This window comes from Fomitopsis serialis, assembly GCF_022376445.1.
Source record: "Fomitopsis serialis strain Sig1Antser10 chromosome Unknown B0H18scaffold_44, whole genome shotgun sequence".
NCBI lineage: Eukaryota > Fungi > Basidiomycota > Agaricomycetes > Polyporales > Fomitopsidaceae > Fomitopsis > Fomitopsis serialis.
This window is the reverse complement of record NW_025955004.1, coordinates 225,580-239,012: the sequence shown is the minus strand read 5'-3', so window position 1 is coordinate 239,012 and position 13,433 is coordinate 225,580. Positions and strand designations below refer to the sequence as shown.

Below are 13,433 nucleotides of genomic sequence, written 5' to 3'. Positions count from 1 at the left end.
CTACGACTATGCTGGCGCTCGAAGAGATGAAGAAGTCATGATGAGGCTGGGTAGTACTGGCCAGGTATGAGCGTCCGCATGTTCCTCGTCTTGCCGGAGTGTTGTGTTGACCCCGCGACCGCACAGTGCCGAGGTTTAGCCCATGTCTTGATGTGTATGTGGCCAAATGAACTGGTTGCGACGCATCCTAGAGACACGATACACATATATCTCGCTGGCACTGAATTGAATGCGGAACTGGCCTGCGTGTGCCCTTCCCCGGTTCAGGACCCTGCGCAGCATCGATCCCACGTCTCTGTGGTCCACCTTGATCATCAATCAGCATCCTATTCACCGGCTCAAGGTTCGCAAGGGTTTCTATAGGCCTGACTGGCGTGTTTTTAGCCGGTTAGCCGCACTACGCCCTCCCTCCCCCGGTCAAAGAGGTCGTGTTTGTGGTTTGCCTACGGGAGATTACAACCACACGTCACATGTACACGTACATCACTTATCATTGCTTTCGCTGTCCCTGCTCTGTCCCCTTCGTTCACTTTGGAGTTTTTGCAGTACGCCAAGAGCCCAGAAGTCCTTGTGAGGTACGACTCCGCTTTCGCCAATGAATATCATTACTGAAATCGCGCTTTAGCGTTGTGGCCACAGACGGTCGTCCATACCTCGCGAACCGACGACCGACACGACGTAGCCGCGCATTTCTCATTTCAACGAAATGGATAGAGTCGAGCCGATGTAAGTGTCACTGTCCAGTGGACGCGGGTACTGAAAAAGGTTACGCATGTGTAATACAGTACAGCCGCAATGTCCGAGGGCTCCTCTCACTGTCCTTCGACCCTGCAGCTTCCCGTGGAAGTCTGCGAGCGGATCATCAACCACATAGCGATGGGATGGGATATCAGTCATCATTTCGTGGCGGACGAGCCGCATGTGTCCACTCTTGCATCCTGCGCGCTCGTATGCCAAGACTGGTACTTCCTGACGTGGTACCATCTGCGTCAACGCATCCATCTACGAGATAGGAAGGACGTTCTCTCGCTCTCCAAGACACTCCACGCAAAACCTCGCCTCCGTGAGGTCGTTCGGCAGGTCGTCATATCGGGTGCTTCTCCCGGGAAGCGTCAACCGATCCGGCACTTGGGGACGTTTGCCGCCATGCTCGCGAACAGAGCTCCCGCGTTGTGGAGGATCACCATTCAAGACGCTGAATGGACCACCGGCTCGGTCCGAAGGGAGGACATCGCCTACCTCGCTGCTTTCGGCTCCATTGGCACACTGATCGTCCGCAAAGTCACCTTGTCGAGCGTTGCCCAGCTGTCCTGCCTCGTGTCAGCACTCCCGAGGCTTAGGGCCCTATGGTGCGTCAACGTCAGTTGCTTGCAGAAACAGCAAGTCTCCCCAGTCTCTCTCCCACTGAACTGTGCAAATCTGGAGGGTCTTGAAGTGCGATGGGCTGCGCCAGCAGTCGAAGAATTCTTTGTGCAGATCAGCTGGGCTTCTCGAGTACGCTTTCTCAATCTTGGAGTGGTCGGCGAGGTAGATCCATCCTCGCGATCGGCAACCAGCAGAAGCCAGACTGTGCTGGATGCGAGTTCCGCATCTGCAGAGACGGTTGCACTCCATATTGATCCCCGTTTTCCTGTTCGCGATGGTAGCATTGATGCCACGGTTGGAAAGTTTTCTCAGTTTTCTACCTCGCCACTTGGCTGATTGTTTCATGCCTACAGCGCGACACTACAACTTTTCACGCCACGACCACCTGCGGAGGTTGGCGATCTGGCTGTACCACCCCTTTGCGGAGTGGCCCTGGATCCCGCATATCTTGTCTCACATCGTCTCGAAACACTTCCAGGCTATGTCTGTTATGTTGGTGGTCCGGACAGCCCACATGGCCGATGACTTGGACGGAATGCTGACGACAATGGGACGGGATGATGCCCTGGCGCGATTGGACAGTATACTGCAGGAGAAGCGCTTCTCCGGTACTATTGCATCGCGCGGCGTCTGTATAGGCATTCACTATGATAACGACAGTTGGGCATCTGGCGATGAACAGTTTGGGATGGGTTTAGCACTCCGAGAACGGCACAATCGGTGGGACGAGCTCGTCAGGCAGAAGATGCCCCACTCGCATGGACGAGGTATAGTGACGTACGTATAATATCATGGACCGAGTCAAAATGTGGAGAATGATTGAGTATTTTGATAGCACTGTGCACAACTTCCAAGAATTCGACAACTGGAAGACGGACGTGGTAGAGATACGTACCAGCATGCCAGCTGAAGAGACAAATGCCAACTTGAAAGGAGAGGCGTAGCCACAGGGTCGAGATGATGAGGTACTCGAGGCGACATGCCATTGACATCCTCGCGATCCCCATCTCCGTAGTGCCGTGAGTGAGGGTCGTCATCATCAGTGATACCACTTCGCTGATTCACTCTGCAATCTCAGGATGCTGAATATTAATGACCATGGCCGGAACGGAGGTCGAAAAATCGTCGCTGGTGTGGGGAAACGGCGTCGCGCCCACTAAGTAATGGTCATATGTAGCACAACATATGTCCATTTCCTAAATGGTGGAGAATTGGACACACAGCGGTATGACTGTTGTGTGCTCTGGATAGACATTCGAGGGTCAATGATGGAACGGGGTTCCGTCGATACTGGATGCATCCAATGGTATTCGGGTAGTGTGTGTCAATAGGACAATAGGACACTCATAGCTCACCATATTCAGCCCCCATCCTCACAGCTGCCACGAGCAGCTGAATATATGTCGCAGGGTCATCAATGGGTGGGTTAAGTATTGGCGATGTCCGGTAAATCAGACAACGAGCATCGAAGCAACACAGAAATGCCAGTACGACTGTACCTACAGAGTACGAGAACTACACGACGTGCTCGGAGAAGACACGATTGCGCAGATACAAATGCCACGGCGAGAAGCGAGGACCGCACCTTTATCGGCCAGAGGCATGTGTTGAAGTGGTAGCGGTGGAACAACTAAGTACCTCGGAAGAATGTTCGATCGCACGCGGGGCGAGTCGCGGCAGACTGGGTGTCAGACAAGGATCCTGAGGCACGAAGCTTCGAAGGAACTGTCTACATATGTCTGCTTGGGGAGACTATTTGATGTCAGCAAGGCAGAGGATGTGTACATATGACGGTACATACTAATGTACTATACCGCCGCGCGCGAGATGCTTGCCGCAGTCGAGTTTGAGGCATAAATTCTTATTCTTGGCTTGATGAGACCTGTACATACCAATGGCTGAGAGGACAACATCCAGTGACATACACACAGATCCTAGTGCCTTGCTAGCACATATACTTGTGGAGATACCTCGTTATGGCCCTGTCAGGGTGAACGCCGCCTGGCAGAGGGGCACAGTACTTAATACTTACTACATAGTAGTACCCGCCACCACTGCAGGCGCAACGAGCGCAGGGACACATGCGGCTTCTCCCATAGTATCCTGCGTTCGGTTAGCCTTAGCATGTCTTGGTAGGTAGTCAGGTTCAGCATGCTGTTCCGCAACTGTCCCGGACGGAAAGAGTATGGAAAGGCCACAGTATGAGCGCTCAGCCACCGCTTACGGTCTTCCACCTACCCCCAACTCGACTTATCCTTACCCTCAGACCTCGTTCTACTCAGTGAGCTGGGCTAGGAAGCTAGCCAAAGGCGTCGCTGGCCATGCTTTCCACAAATTATAGGTCCAGCGCAACCCAGACACAGATCATCGTGATGCGGGCATGTAGCCCTCATCTGACGGAGCCCAACTATGCTCTGCATCTGGAGGTCGCGGAGTACATCAACCAGAAGAAAGCCAATACGTATGTGATCCTACTGCATCCTCTTGATCAATAACTGAGGACATGGATTAAGCCCGCGCGAAGCAGCGATGATGATAGCCACGCTCGTCAATAACCGCAATCCCCACATCGCGATGCTTGCCCTCGCACTCCTAGAGACCCTCGTACAATCGTGTGGATACCCCTTTCATCTGCAAATAGCCACGAAGGAGTTCCTCAACGAGCTCGTCCGCCGCTTTCCCGAACGCCCGCCGCCGTTCCCGGGCCCCGTCATGACACGTATTCTCGACCTGATCAATGACTGGAAGGAGGGGATCGCGTCCGAGTCGCGGTGGAGAGAGGATCTGGGGAACATCCGGGACATGCACCGTCTCCTGACGTTCAAGGGCTACCGCTTCCGCGACCGACCACGTCAGCCGCCCATTGCCTCTGCCTCCGTGCGTGTCCCGCTCCCGTTCGTCGCGCTCGCGACCGTGCTGATGTATCACGCAGTCACTGAAAACTGCCGACGAGCTCGAGGCGGAGGACCGCGAGGCACAGGAGGCGAAGTTGCAGGAGCTCATCCGGAGAGGGACGCCGCGGGACCTGGCGGCGGCGCAGGAGCTGATGAAGACGCTCGCAGGCGCAAACCCCGACGCGAAGCCGGACTACCGCTCGCAGGCCTTGACAGAACTCTCAAAGCTCGAGAGCAAGGTGATCCTGCTCAACGAGCTCCTAGAGAACGTGGACACGGGGCGGGGCGAGCAGTTTGCGCAGGGCGATGTATACGATGTGGGTGTACTGGGCTATCTTTAGCTCTCGCCGTGTTGACCATTGCCGTCACCAGCAAGTTGCGTCCATCCTCACGGCCGCACGCCCAAAGATCCAGGGCTGGATCTCCAACGCAGAGACGGACGACCCCGAGTCGCTCAACACGTTCCTGCAGATCAACGACCAGCTGAACGCGGTCCTCAACCGGTACGACTCGTACAAGAAGGGTGACTTCACGGCCGCGGCGAACCCCATCCCACCAGAGGTCACGGCCGCGTCGCAGAACGACTCGCTCATCGACTTCGACGACGGACCATCGTCCGCGCCAGCACAGCCCGGCCAGCAGCAGCCACCACTGGACGATCTCGCGAGTCTTTTTGGACCGACCGCCCAGACACATTTCCAGACACAGCCTCAGCAGCCGATGATGAGCGGGATGAGTGGGATGGGCGCTGGTATGCACATGGGGTCCGGGATGGGCTCGAGCATGGGTATGGGCATGGGAGCGGGGATGGGTATGGGGAGCGGAATGGGTATGGGCATGGGCTCACGCATGGGTATGGGTATGGGCTCGCAAAGCGGCTCGAGCTCACCAATGGCCGCACCATCACCCTCGAATGGCTTCTCGAACGGCATGGGCATCGGTGCGGGCACGCCGCCGACGCTCAACCTCGCCGCGCGTCCCGGGGCAGGGTCGCCCGCACAGCTTGGCAGCATCCGCCTGGGCACGCCCAGCAGCCGTCGACGCCGAACTACTTCGCGGGCGCACAGTCGATACAGCCGCAACAGACGCATCAGCCGATCCAACCACAGCAGCAGCAACACCAGACGGGCAGGTACCAGCAGCAACCGGGGACACCGGGCAGCGCTGCGCCGGCGAATGGGGCGCAACAAGGCGGGAAGGACCCATTCGCGGACCTTGTGGGGCTGTTCTGATTCTTTGTTGTCGGGCTACGTTGTACTGGGGCGTGCGGGCAGGAGGGCGGAGGGACTACGCGGTGTATCTACTGTTGTTTTGTGAAAAGTATCGTTATGAACTTCTTTGACATGCTATGTAGCCGTGCCCAGATCGCAGACAAACCCCGACGGTGGAACGAGGCGAGCTGACCGAGTGCTCCCCAAGAGCAAGTATAGTGTGATAGCACTTGCCGATTTCCGGTGGGTCTGCTCAAGGTCTACTGGCTATAAGACAAGCCAAGATGTGTCGTATCAGCCGTCGGTTCGCGCGAAGCCAAAAGGAAAGCACAATGTCAGTAAGGATATTCGTTCGTACCTCATTAAAGTTTCCCATGGCTCTTGGTTTGCGCAGCAAAAACTCAGAGCTGGACGACTGGGCGAGCGCAGGGACAGCGAAGGCAATCATGATGATGGGTGATGTATTTGTATGTATATGTAGAGTCGGTGCAACGTGTACAGAAGCACCGAACACGACCACCGATGTCGAAAGCGGTTCTTTACTTTCACTGGACGCCGTAAAGCCGTCATGGCAATGCACCGAGACAACAACTCCCGCTCATGTGCCGACTCAAGATGGGGCGAAACACCTGAGGGACTCAGTCAGCGTCGTAGTCTCGTATAACATGTGGAGAGCAAGGAAGGAACTCACACCTCCTGTGGGGGCCGCTAAGAATCAAGGTCCAGTAAACTGGTGATCAGAAGTTGTCCGCCGAGGACGATCGACGAGACGTCAGGCAAAAAACATCAGGGCATTGTCCGAGGTGTGCGTCGATTCTGTTCATAACCCCATACTTGCAGTATCAACCTATCAAACAGAGCGCAATACTTATCGTGTGGCGAAAGTACGCCCGTACATATAACAGTCGATGTGTCCGAGTCCCAGATGAATCATTGCTCAAGAAACGCTTTATACTGCAGATGCCACACGACGAGGACATTCTGCGTTGACTTACCTTTGAAGTTGTTGTCCTACCATATCAGACTGCAAAAGGTAATGGCGTGCACGTACTCACCATACAACTCTCCCTCATTGTCCCAGCTTGTCCACAACATAATCGTCGTCGATGAAAGCAAGTTGTCTCATCAGAAAGAGCACCACTCCTGTCATTGGCGGGGGAGCGACAGGGTACAAAGGCGCCATCTTCTTCAACATTGCGCGTTCGGTAAACGTCACTGCAGGTGCCCACCGCATTTCTTCATCCCGAAACTGCTTTTGTACCTCGTCATTCGTACGAGGGAAGTCCGGTGGCTCCTCGACGTCGCCAACGAAGGACATAATGTCGAAATCGAGAATCATGCCGTCGATGACCTGTTCTGATAGTAGCTGCGGCCGCTCGTCCGAATCATCGTCGAGCGTGTCATCTTTGTCGGGACACAGGAACGTGTCGTAGAGCCCGTCGACATCACGTTCACAGAGTATGCTGGCAAGAGGGTGTTGGGTTGTTGGGTTCGCGGTCGTGAATGAAGTCATCTCCCCGGGCCACATGTTCATATCGTGGAAAAGGCGACACTGCCAGTGCTAGAAAGGTGCGTCAGAATCGATACAGTGCTCATCTTTGGCACCAAATCGACGCGTACTTCAAGTTGAATGGTAGACAAGACGCATTGGCAAGCGAATCAACGCTGTGGGCAGTGGAGGTTGAAAGGAGCTGATGAAAGCATAGCGAATGAAACACTGAGCGTTGATGTCGCGTGCTCATCTTGTAGGTGTCTTTGGTGGCGCTGATTTAGGACAATGGATGAGCATAGTGTCCGGTGTGGTAAAATGAGGCATGACAGTGACACTCACTGAAAATGCAGTGTTTTCCGTCACGCATCAGCTAGAGTTGACTCAAAGGAATACTGCCGCGTGAGGTACGTTCTACATACACGTTGTACAAGTGGCGTGCCGTGACACGACACATTCCTGGTGACGCGACGCATTTGCATGCTCATGTTGAGATCCTCAGCGAGCACTTCCATTTCGACAGAGGCGATAATTGCTAGCCGAGCAAAATGTGATACTTGGCCCAGACAGACCGGTAGCATGAGCTCGAGAGCTACATGGTAACCCGGAAGTGACAGTAGGTGGAGAAGTCAAACAGGTTGAAACTTGTTACTCGGCCGGATCGTTGCCACTGTTCACGTGACAGAGACTTACAATAAACATCGCACACCGTGACAAGGAGTCAAGGAGTCAGTCAAGTTGGACATAGTACATGTTCTGGTAGCACCACCTATAAGAAGCGACAATAAATCCGAATGAGGGCCTTCTGTCAGTGGTGAGGTTCAGATGATGTGTCTGACTGAATACTTACCACGAGTCGCCGTAACAATCTGAACCGTCTGGAAGAATCGCAAACGGATACGCCTTTATCGTCGGACGTCTTAGATCAGTACTACTGCCCCAACGGTATAGGGTTGAACGACATACAGATCTGTCCGAGCCTAGGCAGCTTCACGTTCATATGCTCGGATCGAAGTTCAGGTTCTTGCCGATGCCTTCCCATTTCGACGCATTCTCCAAGAGCGTCTCGGAATACACCCGTGCCTGCGTGTATGTCGCATCTCCCAAAAGGAGCAAAGGAGGTAGCTCCAGGTCTTTGGCCTTCCCCTCGCCCCGCACGACATCGGTCAGAACCTCCATAGCCTTCGCCGGATCCCCTTGTGCGCGGCTCCAGTAGTTTGCGAGGAAGTTCAAAATATTGTCCCGAAATTCATTATATTCCTCGAGGGGAACATTCTGCGTGTATAGCTGCTTATCCTGGGTGGTGCGGAAGCCACCGGGGACGGCGAGGAGCACACGAATCCCAAACTGACCAACCTCAGCCGCAAGTGTCTCGCTGTAGGCTAATCAGGAGTCATGGGCTTATGAGGACGTGTTATCAACATTTCAGTCGACACCTACTGTGTATAGCGGCCTTGGATGCGATGTATAACCCCGCGGTCTGCACGTCAAGGGTGTGAGAGATTTGTTCGGGCTCGACTGCTGATGCGCCTACCGGTATATTGGCCTGCCAGACTGCTCTGCTTCCGACAAAGACGACCAATCCGGATTTGCGCGCGCGCATGTGCGGTAAGATAGCATTCGTGACCTTCAACACCCCGAAAAAATTCACGTCAAATTGTTTCATGGCGGCAGATAACCTGGATGTAAATGAGATTTTGATCGTACAGTCATCAGTTTGTAACCACCTACCCGCCCTCTTCAAGCAAACACTGCGAGACGTATCCTGCGTTGTTCACCAGGACGTCAATGCGTCCCCAGACATTCCAGGCTTCGGCTATCTTCTGGCGAACGCTGTCCTCGGGCACCGTAACGTCTAAAAGTAGGACATGGACGCGAGATGCGTCCGCATCCGACAGCGAGAAGTCTTCACGGCGACGCACTGTAGCAATGACGAGGTCGCCCCGTCCTAGGGCAGATGCGACCAGACTTTTCCCAAGTCCCGACGATGTACCTGCGGGTCACAATCGGATTAGACACTTGAAATCAATAGCTACATTCCGCGCGACCAATCCCACCGAGGCTGCGGCATGGATAGACAGACGAAGCCTCTGTGTAGCACGGGAGCTCAGAATGCCACACGTACGGATCGCGTAGATCTGCGTCATCGGGATGTATAAGAGACTCACCAGTGATGAGCCAAACCTTCTGCTCAGCGGCGGACATCGTGCGCGGCGAATCGATGATGAACAACTATTCTGTTAGTGAGATTCGTCAGAAGCACCACCCATGGGTGCGGTAGGTGTAACATAACCTCACGTATCAGGGGGAAGAATGATCCAACCTACTGGGTATACCGCAACACGGGCTGGTACTTGAGAGGGATAGAGCCCTCGACAAATGCCGGTGGAGACCGTCCGAAAGTTCCAAGAATCCCGCCTTGATAACCGCCCGGAGACAACAAGACGCCAGCGCAGCCCGAGTAGGCCGTACTACTGAATTCAAACAGTCACGGACGGTGCGAATCTACGCGATCGTAGTCCAGATCCCTCGAGACCCCCTCCCACTGTGACACATTCTCCGACAGCCTCTCGTTCAGCAGCGTCGCCTGCGTGAACGTCGGCTTCCCTATGAGGAGCCACGACGGCGTCGCCATCCCCTCCGCCTTGCCCTCTCCCTTGATGGCGTCCACAAGGACCTCCATCGCCTTCGCCGGATCACCCTGGGCCTGCTTCCAGCGCTCCTGCATCGCGTTGAGTATCTCTTCGCGAAACCCATCATAGTCGGAGACGTGGTGGTTCATCGTGTAGTCCCCATCCAGCTGGCTCGTCCGGAAGCCGCCCGGGATCGCGAGGAGAACGCGGATGCCGAATTGCGCGACCTCGGCAGCAAGCGTTTCACTGATGGCTGGAAGAATTCGTTGTCCGGTCCTGTGCCGGTGTAGAAAACGCAGAGGGCGACGTACCATGTATAGCTGCCTTGGAAGAAATATAAGACGATGCGACCTGCGTCTCTGCTAGTGAGTCGTTCGTCGCGCGGCGCGGGGATACACTCAGTCGAGACGCACGGGTGTGTTAGCCTGCCAGACGACCCGGCTTCCCAGAAACACGATGAGCCCCGACTTCCGTTGGCGCATGTGTGGCAGGACGGCGTTTGTGACCTTCATCGTGCCAAACACATTGGTCTCGTATTCCGCTCTCATGAGTTCTAATCTAGTGTCCTATCAGGGACGTGTATTTGTATGCCAATATAGAGCGAAGCACGCACCCGCCCTCCTCCATTAGGGCCTTAGTCGAAGCGCGACCAGCGTTGTTCACTAAGATGTCAACACGCCCCCAGACCACCCAAGCCTCACCGATGAGCTTGCGGATGTTCTCTTCGGAGTCGGTGATGTCCAGAATCAGTACTCGGAGTCGGCCCTTCTGCTCCTCCGTCAACGCGAGATCGTCGAGGCTGCTTGGTTTTCGCACTGTTGCGACCACGCAGTCACCTCGGCTGAGAACGGAAGTGACAAGGCATTTCCCTAGACCTGAAGATGTGCCTACAGGAAGAACATGATAAGCATTCGGATTTGATGAAGATGCGTTCCTGAGCAATGCAACTCACCAGTGACAAGCCATACTTGGGCCCCACTATTCATTTTATTTCTCTGCGTCCTCGTCCTTGCGAGAAACTGTCCACGCACTAGTTCCAGTGAGCGGATCGACACCAAGTATTTCTGTCGCCGTTGTGCTTATATCCACTAATGCTGCGCGTTTCATCGCGATCAAGGACCATTAGCCTCTTAGCGTTGCAAAATTATACGAGCCAGCACGCATGTTGTGGGGGGATCCATCTGTGTAGGCGAAGTGAGACAACGGGGTGGGCGCGCCGCTGATCCACACAACGCGTGCATTGCGCGTGCATATCAACCGACCTCGAGGCGACTTCGTCAGAATTCCTTGTCTTCCGAAAAAACAGGCACATACCTCCGACGCATTGAAGGGAGACCTCGGATCTTGCGTTCAGCGCTAGGCAGGTTTCAGTTGTAACGCTACTAGCGGTGATGAGGATGACCGGGAAACGACCGTCCAGCACGATGCATCACTGGTGCGCCCAGAGGGCTAGTTACTCAGTGCTGTTCAATACGTGTTCAGAAATGAGTTGTGGAAGACGCGCGACGCATTTGCGAACCCCTAGTAGCTGGGGTGACTAAATGGAATTACCTCCTCCTCCTCCTCCTCCTAGCGACACGGTCACGTGTACCGTGCCGCTGTTCTTGATTTCTTCCTCCTCCTCGCAACTTGAATGACCTTGACCGAATCAGATACCACGACGTCGATGACATTTACATCCCCAACTAAGCCACAGCTCACTGCATCCTACATCCTATGCACCGATGCTGCAGTCTTGTACATACAAGGCGCCGGGCGGCGATGCCCAGAAGAGCCTGAGCCGCACACGTGGATCGCTTCGTGCACACGTTCCCACCTGTCAAACCGTCATGTAAGTACTAGTGTCCGTAGCTCGCGCATATCCTGTTCTCGAAGTCAATCGTGTGTGTCTGTTTATTGCAGCGTCATACTGGTCTGTGCGCATGCGACCTGCCGCGGGCCTAGAATGACAGTCTCTTCGGGTAGACGGGCACACCCCGTGAACTAAACAGTGTTCACTATAGCCTGCGTAGACGCCTCGACGTACTTACTTCTTGATTTCTTGTCTGACTAGCACGTATGAGTACATATAATACTTACTCGCAGTCGTAACTTATAAGAATCTGGTTTGTCGCTAAGCATGGGATTAGGCTACCGTGACCTACAGTGCAGACCGACCTACCTATGACCCGTGCTGCATTCCATGAAGAGGATCCAGCTTCAACAGCTTCACTTGAGGCAACGAGTCGTGCTGGTTATCCGCATCCATGTCCTCGGGCTCCCGTGCGATATCGGGCACGTTCACCACGATGGATGTGAGCATGTGTGACGTGTGTTGCGAGGCAAACCGCAGCTCGTCTGTGGTGTTTCCGGTTCGCCTTTCGGCTACGCCCTGCGGGAAGGCCAGGCGGGCTTGAACGATGATGAGCCCGAACGTGAGTCCCGCGACAGCAGGCGAACAATCACGCGCCACGAAACGCGCGTCGCTCTGAGTTTCGTAGGACACACAGTAAAAGACGGCCCATCCTCTGTCGAACTGTTGTCTGCATGAACTACCTCAGCCGTCGAGGGTACGCACGTGTAGATGCTTGCGCTCTCGATGAAGATGACGAGGGCCTTCTGTTTGCGGGTCAAGTGAATCAGCCGGCGGGTGCGACCACTAGTACACTGCTTCTCACCGTGATGACATTGGTGGCGTCAGGTTGGAGGCCAGCTTTGATGAGATTACATTCCGAGACAACAAGTCTGCCTGCGATGAATGCTGTCGTTGAAGTGAACGGGGTCAGCGCAGGTGTAAAGCAGCAAAAGGACAGTTGACTGAACTCATGCAATATATGTTGAGACTGAGGGACGAGGTCAGTCGTCGGAATGAACTTTCTAGATCTGCACGGGGAGTACTTACCAGAGGGTACCGACGAAAGTAGCCGAGACCCATTTCCATTGTGAGGTCCCTGGTTCGTTTGCAGAATTTCGCAGGTTGGTTGTCACGTAAATGGTGCCTGCGCCGGACACTGCAGTACTTCAGGAGTCAGTAAGGCGCCGAAGGCCCGTCGTGTCTTAGAAGGTAAGCCTCACCAATTGTGACAAGTAGTGCACAGATCGGTATCACAACGACAGTCCTTCGGAAGGCCCAGATGATCTAGAGACGATACACCTTTCACAAGCAAAGGATGTCAATGTTGGTTACCGCCGTACGCGAGATACGCGACAAGACACTTACACAGACTGCATCGGTTATGATGATGCAGAAAAGCAGTAATGTGATGTCAGCTACTGAGAATGGTCTGTCGAGATAGTCCTTGAGATAGTCCTCGGGTGCTGAGCCTCCCTTGTACGTCACCTCCGCTTGGAACAAGCGTACAACGCTGACGATCCAGTGCTGTTCAAGGCGAACTCGTCTCAGTCACGCAAGGATAATGCGGACTGAGTAGACCTACAGCAGTCATACCTAGTAGCAGACATAATCCAGCTATGATCATAGGAATTCCTCGCGCGAATGAAGGCCGTTTTGTTGTAATTCTTCCTGCGCGTGTGCGGTTTTGATCCCAGAGCAACCATACCGAGGTTATGCATATGAGGAGGGATGGGCCATATAGTAGGGTTTCGATGATCGCACTTGTGAGCGTGGGGGGAAGTATTCTCGAGGAATTCATCGAGATGCGTATTGAGTGAGGTCCTGTCGAAACGGTGAGAGCGGGGAGCAAAGATGTGCTGCATAGCACCTTTAAGTATCCGACTGACAGACTGAGAAAGATCAGTCCGCATCTGGTCCGCATCGCATCATATCATATCATTGACAGTGGACAGATGTAGGTGCGAGTCTACGCAATCGAGCTTTGGGTCCTTCGAGATCCCCTCTCAC

The 13,433-nt window shown here is 54.3% G+C and overlaps 8 protein-coding genes across 8 annotated transcripts; 2 read left to right on the top strand and 6 right to left on the bottom strand.

Annotated features, from left to right (window-relative positions):
* Nucleotides 1-795: 795 nt before the first annotated feature.
* On the top strand, nt 796-2,709 carry B0H18DRAFT_1212098 (uncharacterized protein; the record flags this gene model as incomplete). Its single annotated transcript, XM_048036455.1, has 4 exons — nt 796-1,642; nt 1,719-2,142; nt 2,201-2,384; nt 2,444-2,709. 3 exons carry the CDS (start codon nt 796-798, stop codon nt 2,307-2,309), a joined length of 1,380 nt encoding a protein of 459 aa, XP_047892222.1. The 3' UTR covers nt 2,310-2,384; nt 2,444-2,709.
* Nucleotides 2,710-3,686: 977 nt separating this feature from the next.
* Nucleotides 3,687-5,491, top strand: B0H18DRAFT_878283 (VHS domain-containing protein; the record flags this gene model as incomplete). The annotated part of the gene is made up of 5 exons (XM_048040613.1): nt 3,687-3,826; nt 3,879-4,242; nt 4,298-4,576; nt 4,632-5,235; nt 5,262-5,491. The coding sequence occupies 5 exons, from the start codon at nt 3,687-3,689 to the stop codon at nt 5,489-5,491; spliced, it is 1,617 nt and encodes a 538-aa protein (XP_047892221.1).
* A 669-nt stretch (nt 5,492-6,160) lies between these two features.
* B0H18DRAFT_1212096 (uncharacterized protein) lies at nt 6,161-7,341 on the bottom strand. The gene is made up of 3 exons (XM_048036454.1): nt 7,302-7,341; nt 7,091-7,234; nt 6,161-7,031 (listed from the first exon to the last, which is right to left on the bottom strand). Exon 3 carries the CDS (start codon nt 7,002-7,004, stop codon nt 6,540-6,542), a length of 465 nt encoding a protein of 154 aa, XP_047892220.1. The 5' UTR covers nt 7,005-7,031; nt 7,091-7,234; nt 7,302-7,341; the 3' UTR covers nt 6,161-6,539.
* Nucleotides 7,342-7,675: 334 nt separating this feature from the next.
* B0H18DRAFT_451601 (uncharacterized protein) lies at nt 7,676-9,350 on the bottom strand. Its single transcript, XM_048038155.1, has 8 exons — nt 9,287-9,350; nt 9,128-9,196; nt 8,691-8,952; nt 8,494-8,638; nt 8,400-8,439; nt 7,926-8,341; nt 7,810-7,862; nt 7,676-7,728 (listed from the first exon to the last, which is right to left on the bottom strand). The coding sequence occupies exons 2-6, from the start codon at nt 9,162-9,164 to the stop codon at nt 7,956-7,958; spliced, it is 870 nt and encodes a 289-aa protein (XP_047892219.1). The 5' UTR covers nt 9,165-9,196; nt 9,287-9,350; the 3' UTR covers nt 7,676-7,728; nt 7,810-7,862; nt 7,926-7,955.
* A 12-nt stretch (nt 9,351-9,362) lies between these two features.
* On the bottom strand, nt 9,363-10,205 carry B0H18DRAFT_1013909 (uncharacterized protein). The gene is made up of 2 exons (XM_048029130.1): nt 9,904-10,205; nt 9,363-9,845 (listed from the first exon to the last, which is right to left on the bottom strand). The coding sequence occupies exon 2, from the start codon at nt 9,739-9,741 to the stop codon at nt 9,448-9,450; it is 294 nt and encodes a 97-aa protein (XP_047892218.1). The 5' UTR covers nt 9,742-9,845; nt 9,904-10,205; the 3' UTR covers nt 9,363-9,447.
* On the bottom strand, nt 9,545-10,815 carry B0H18DRAFT_451691 (uncharacterized protein). The gene is made up of 5 exons (XM_048038156.1): nt 10,624-10,815; nt 10,545-10,559; nt 10,206-10,479; nt 10,006-10,150; nt 9,545-9,943 (listed from the first exon to the last, which is right to left on the bottom strand). Exons 1-5 carry the CDS (start codon nt 10,697-10,699, stop codon nt 9,836-9,838), a joined length of 618 nt encoding a protein of 205 aa, XP_047892217.1. The 5' UTR covers nt 10,700-10,815; the 3' UTR covers nt 9,545-9,835.
* An 827-nt stretch (nt 10,816-11,642) lies between these two features.
* Nucleotides 11,643-12,586, bottom strand: B0H18DRAFT_451583 (uncharacterized protein). Its single transcript, XM_048038154.1, has 6 exons — nt 12,474-12,586; nt 12,395-12,414; nt 12,250-12,332; nt 12,150-12,190; nt 11,754-12,099; nt 11,643-11,705 (listed from the first exon to the last, which is right to left on the bottom strand). Exons 2-5 carry the CDS (start codon nt 12,396-12,398, stop codon nt 11,754-11,756), a joined length of 474 nt encoding a protein of 157 aa, XP_047892216.1. The 5' UTR covers nt 12,399-12,414; nt 12,474-12,586; the 3' UTR covers nt 11,643-11,705.
* Nucleotides 12,587-12,646: 60 nt separating this feature from the next.
* B0H18DRAFT_451570 (uncharacterized protein) lies at nt 12,647-13,335 on the bottom strand. Its single transcript, XM_048038153.1, has 3 exons — nt 13,020-13,335; nt 12,792-12,950; nt 12,647-12,725 (listed from the first exon to the last, which is right to left on the bottom strand). The coding sequence occupies exons 1-2, from the start codon at nt 13,222-13,224 to the stop codon at nt 12,838-12,840; spliced, it is 318 nt and encodes a 105-aa protein (XP_047892215.1). The 5' UTR covers nt 13,225-13,335; the 3' UTR covers nt 12,647-12,725; nt 12,792-12,837.
* Nucleotides 13,336-13,433: the final 98 nt, after the last annotated feature.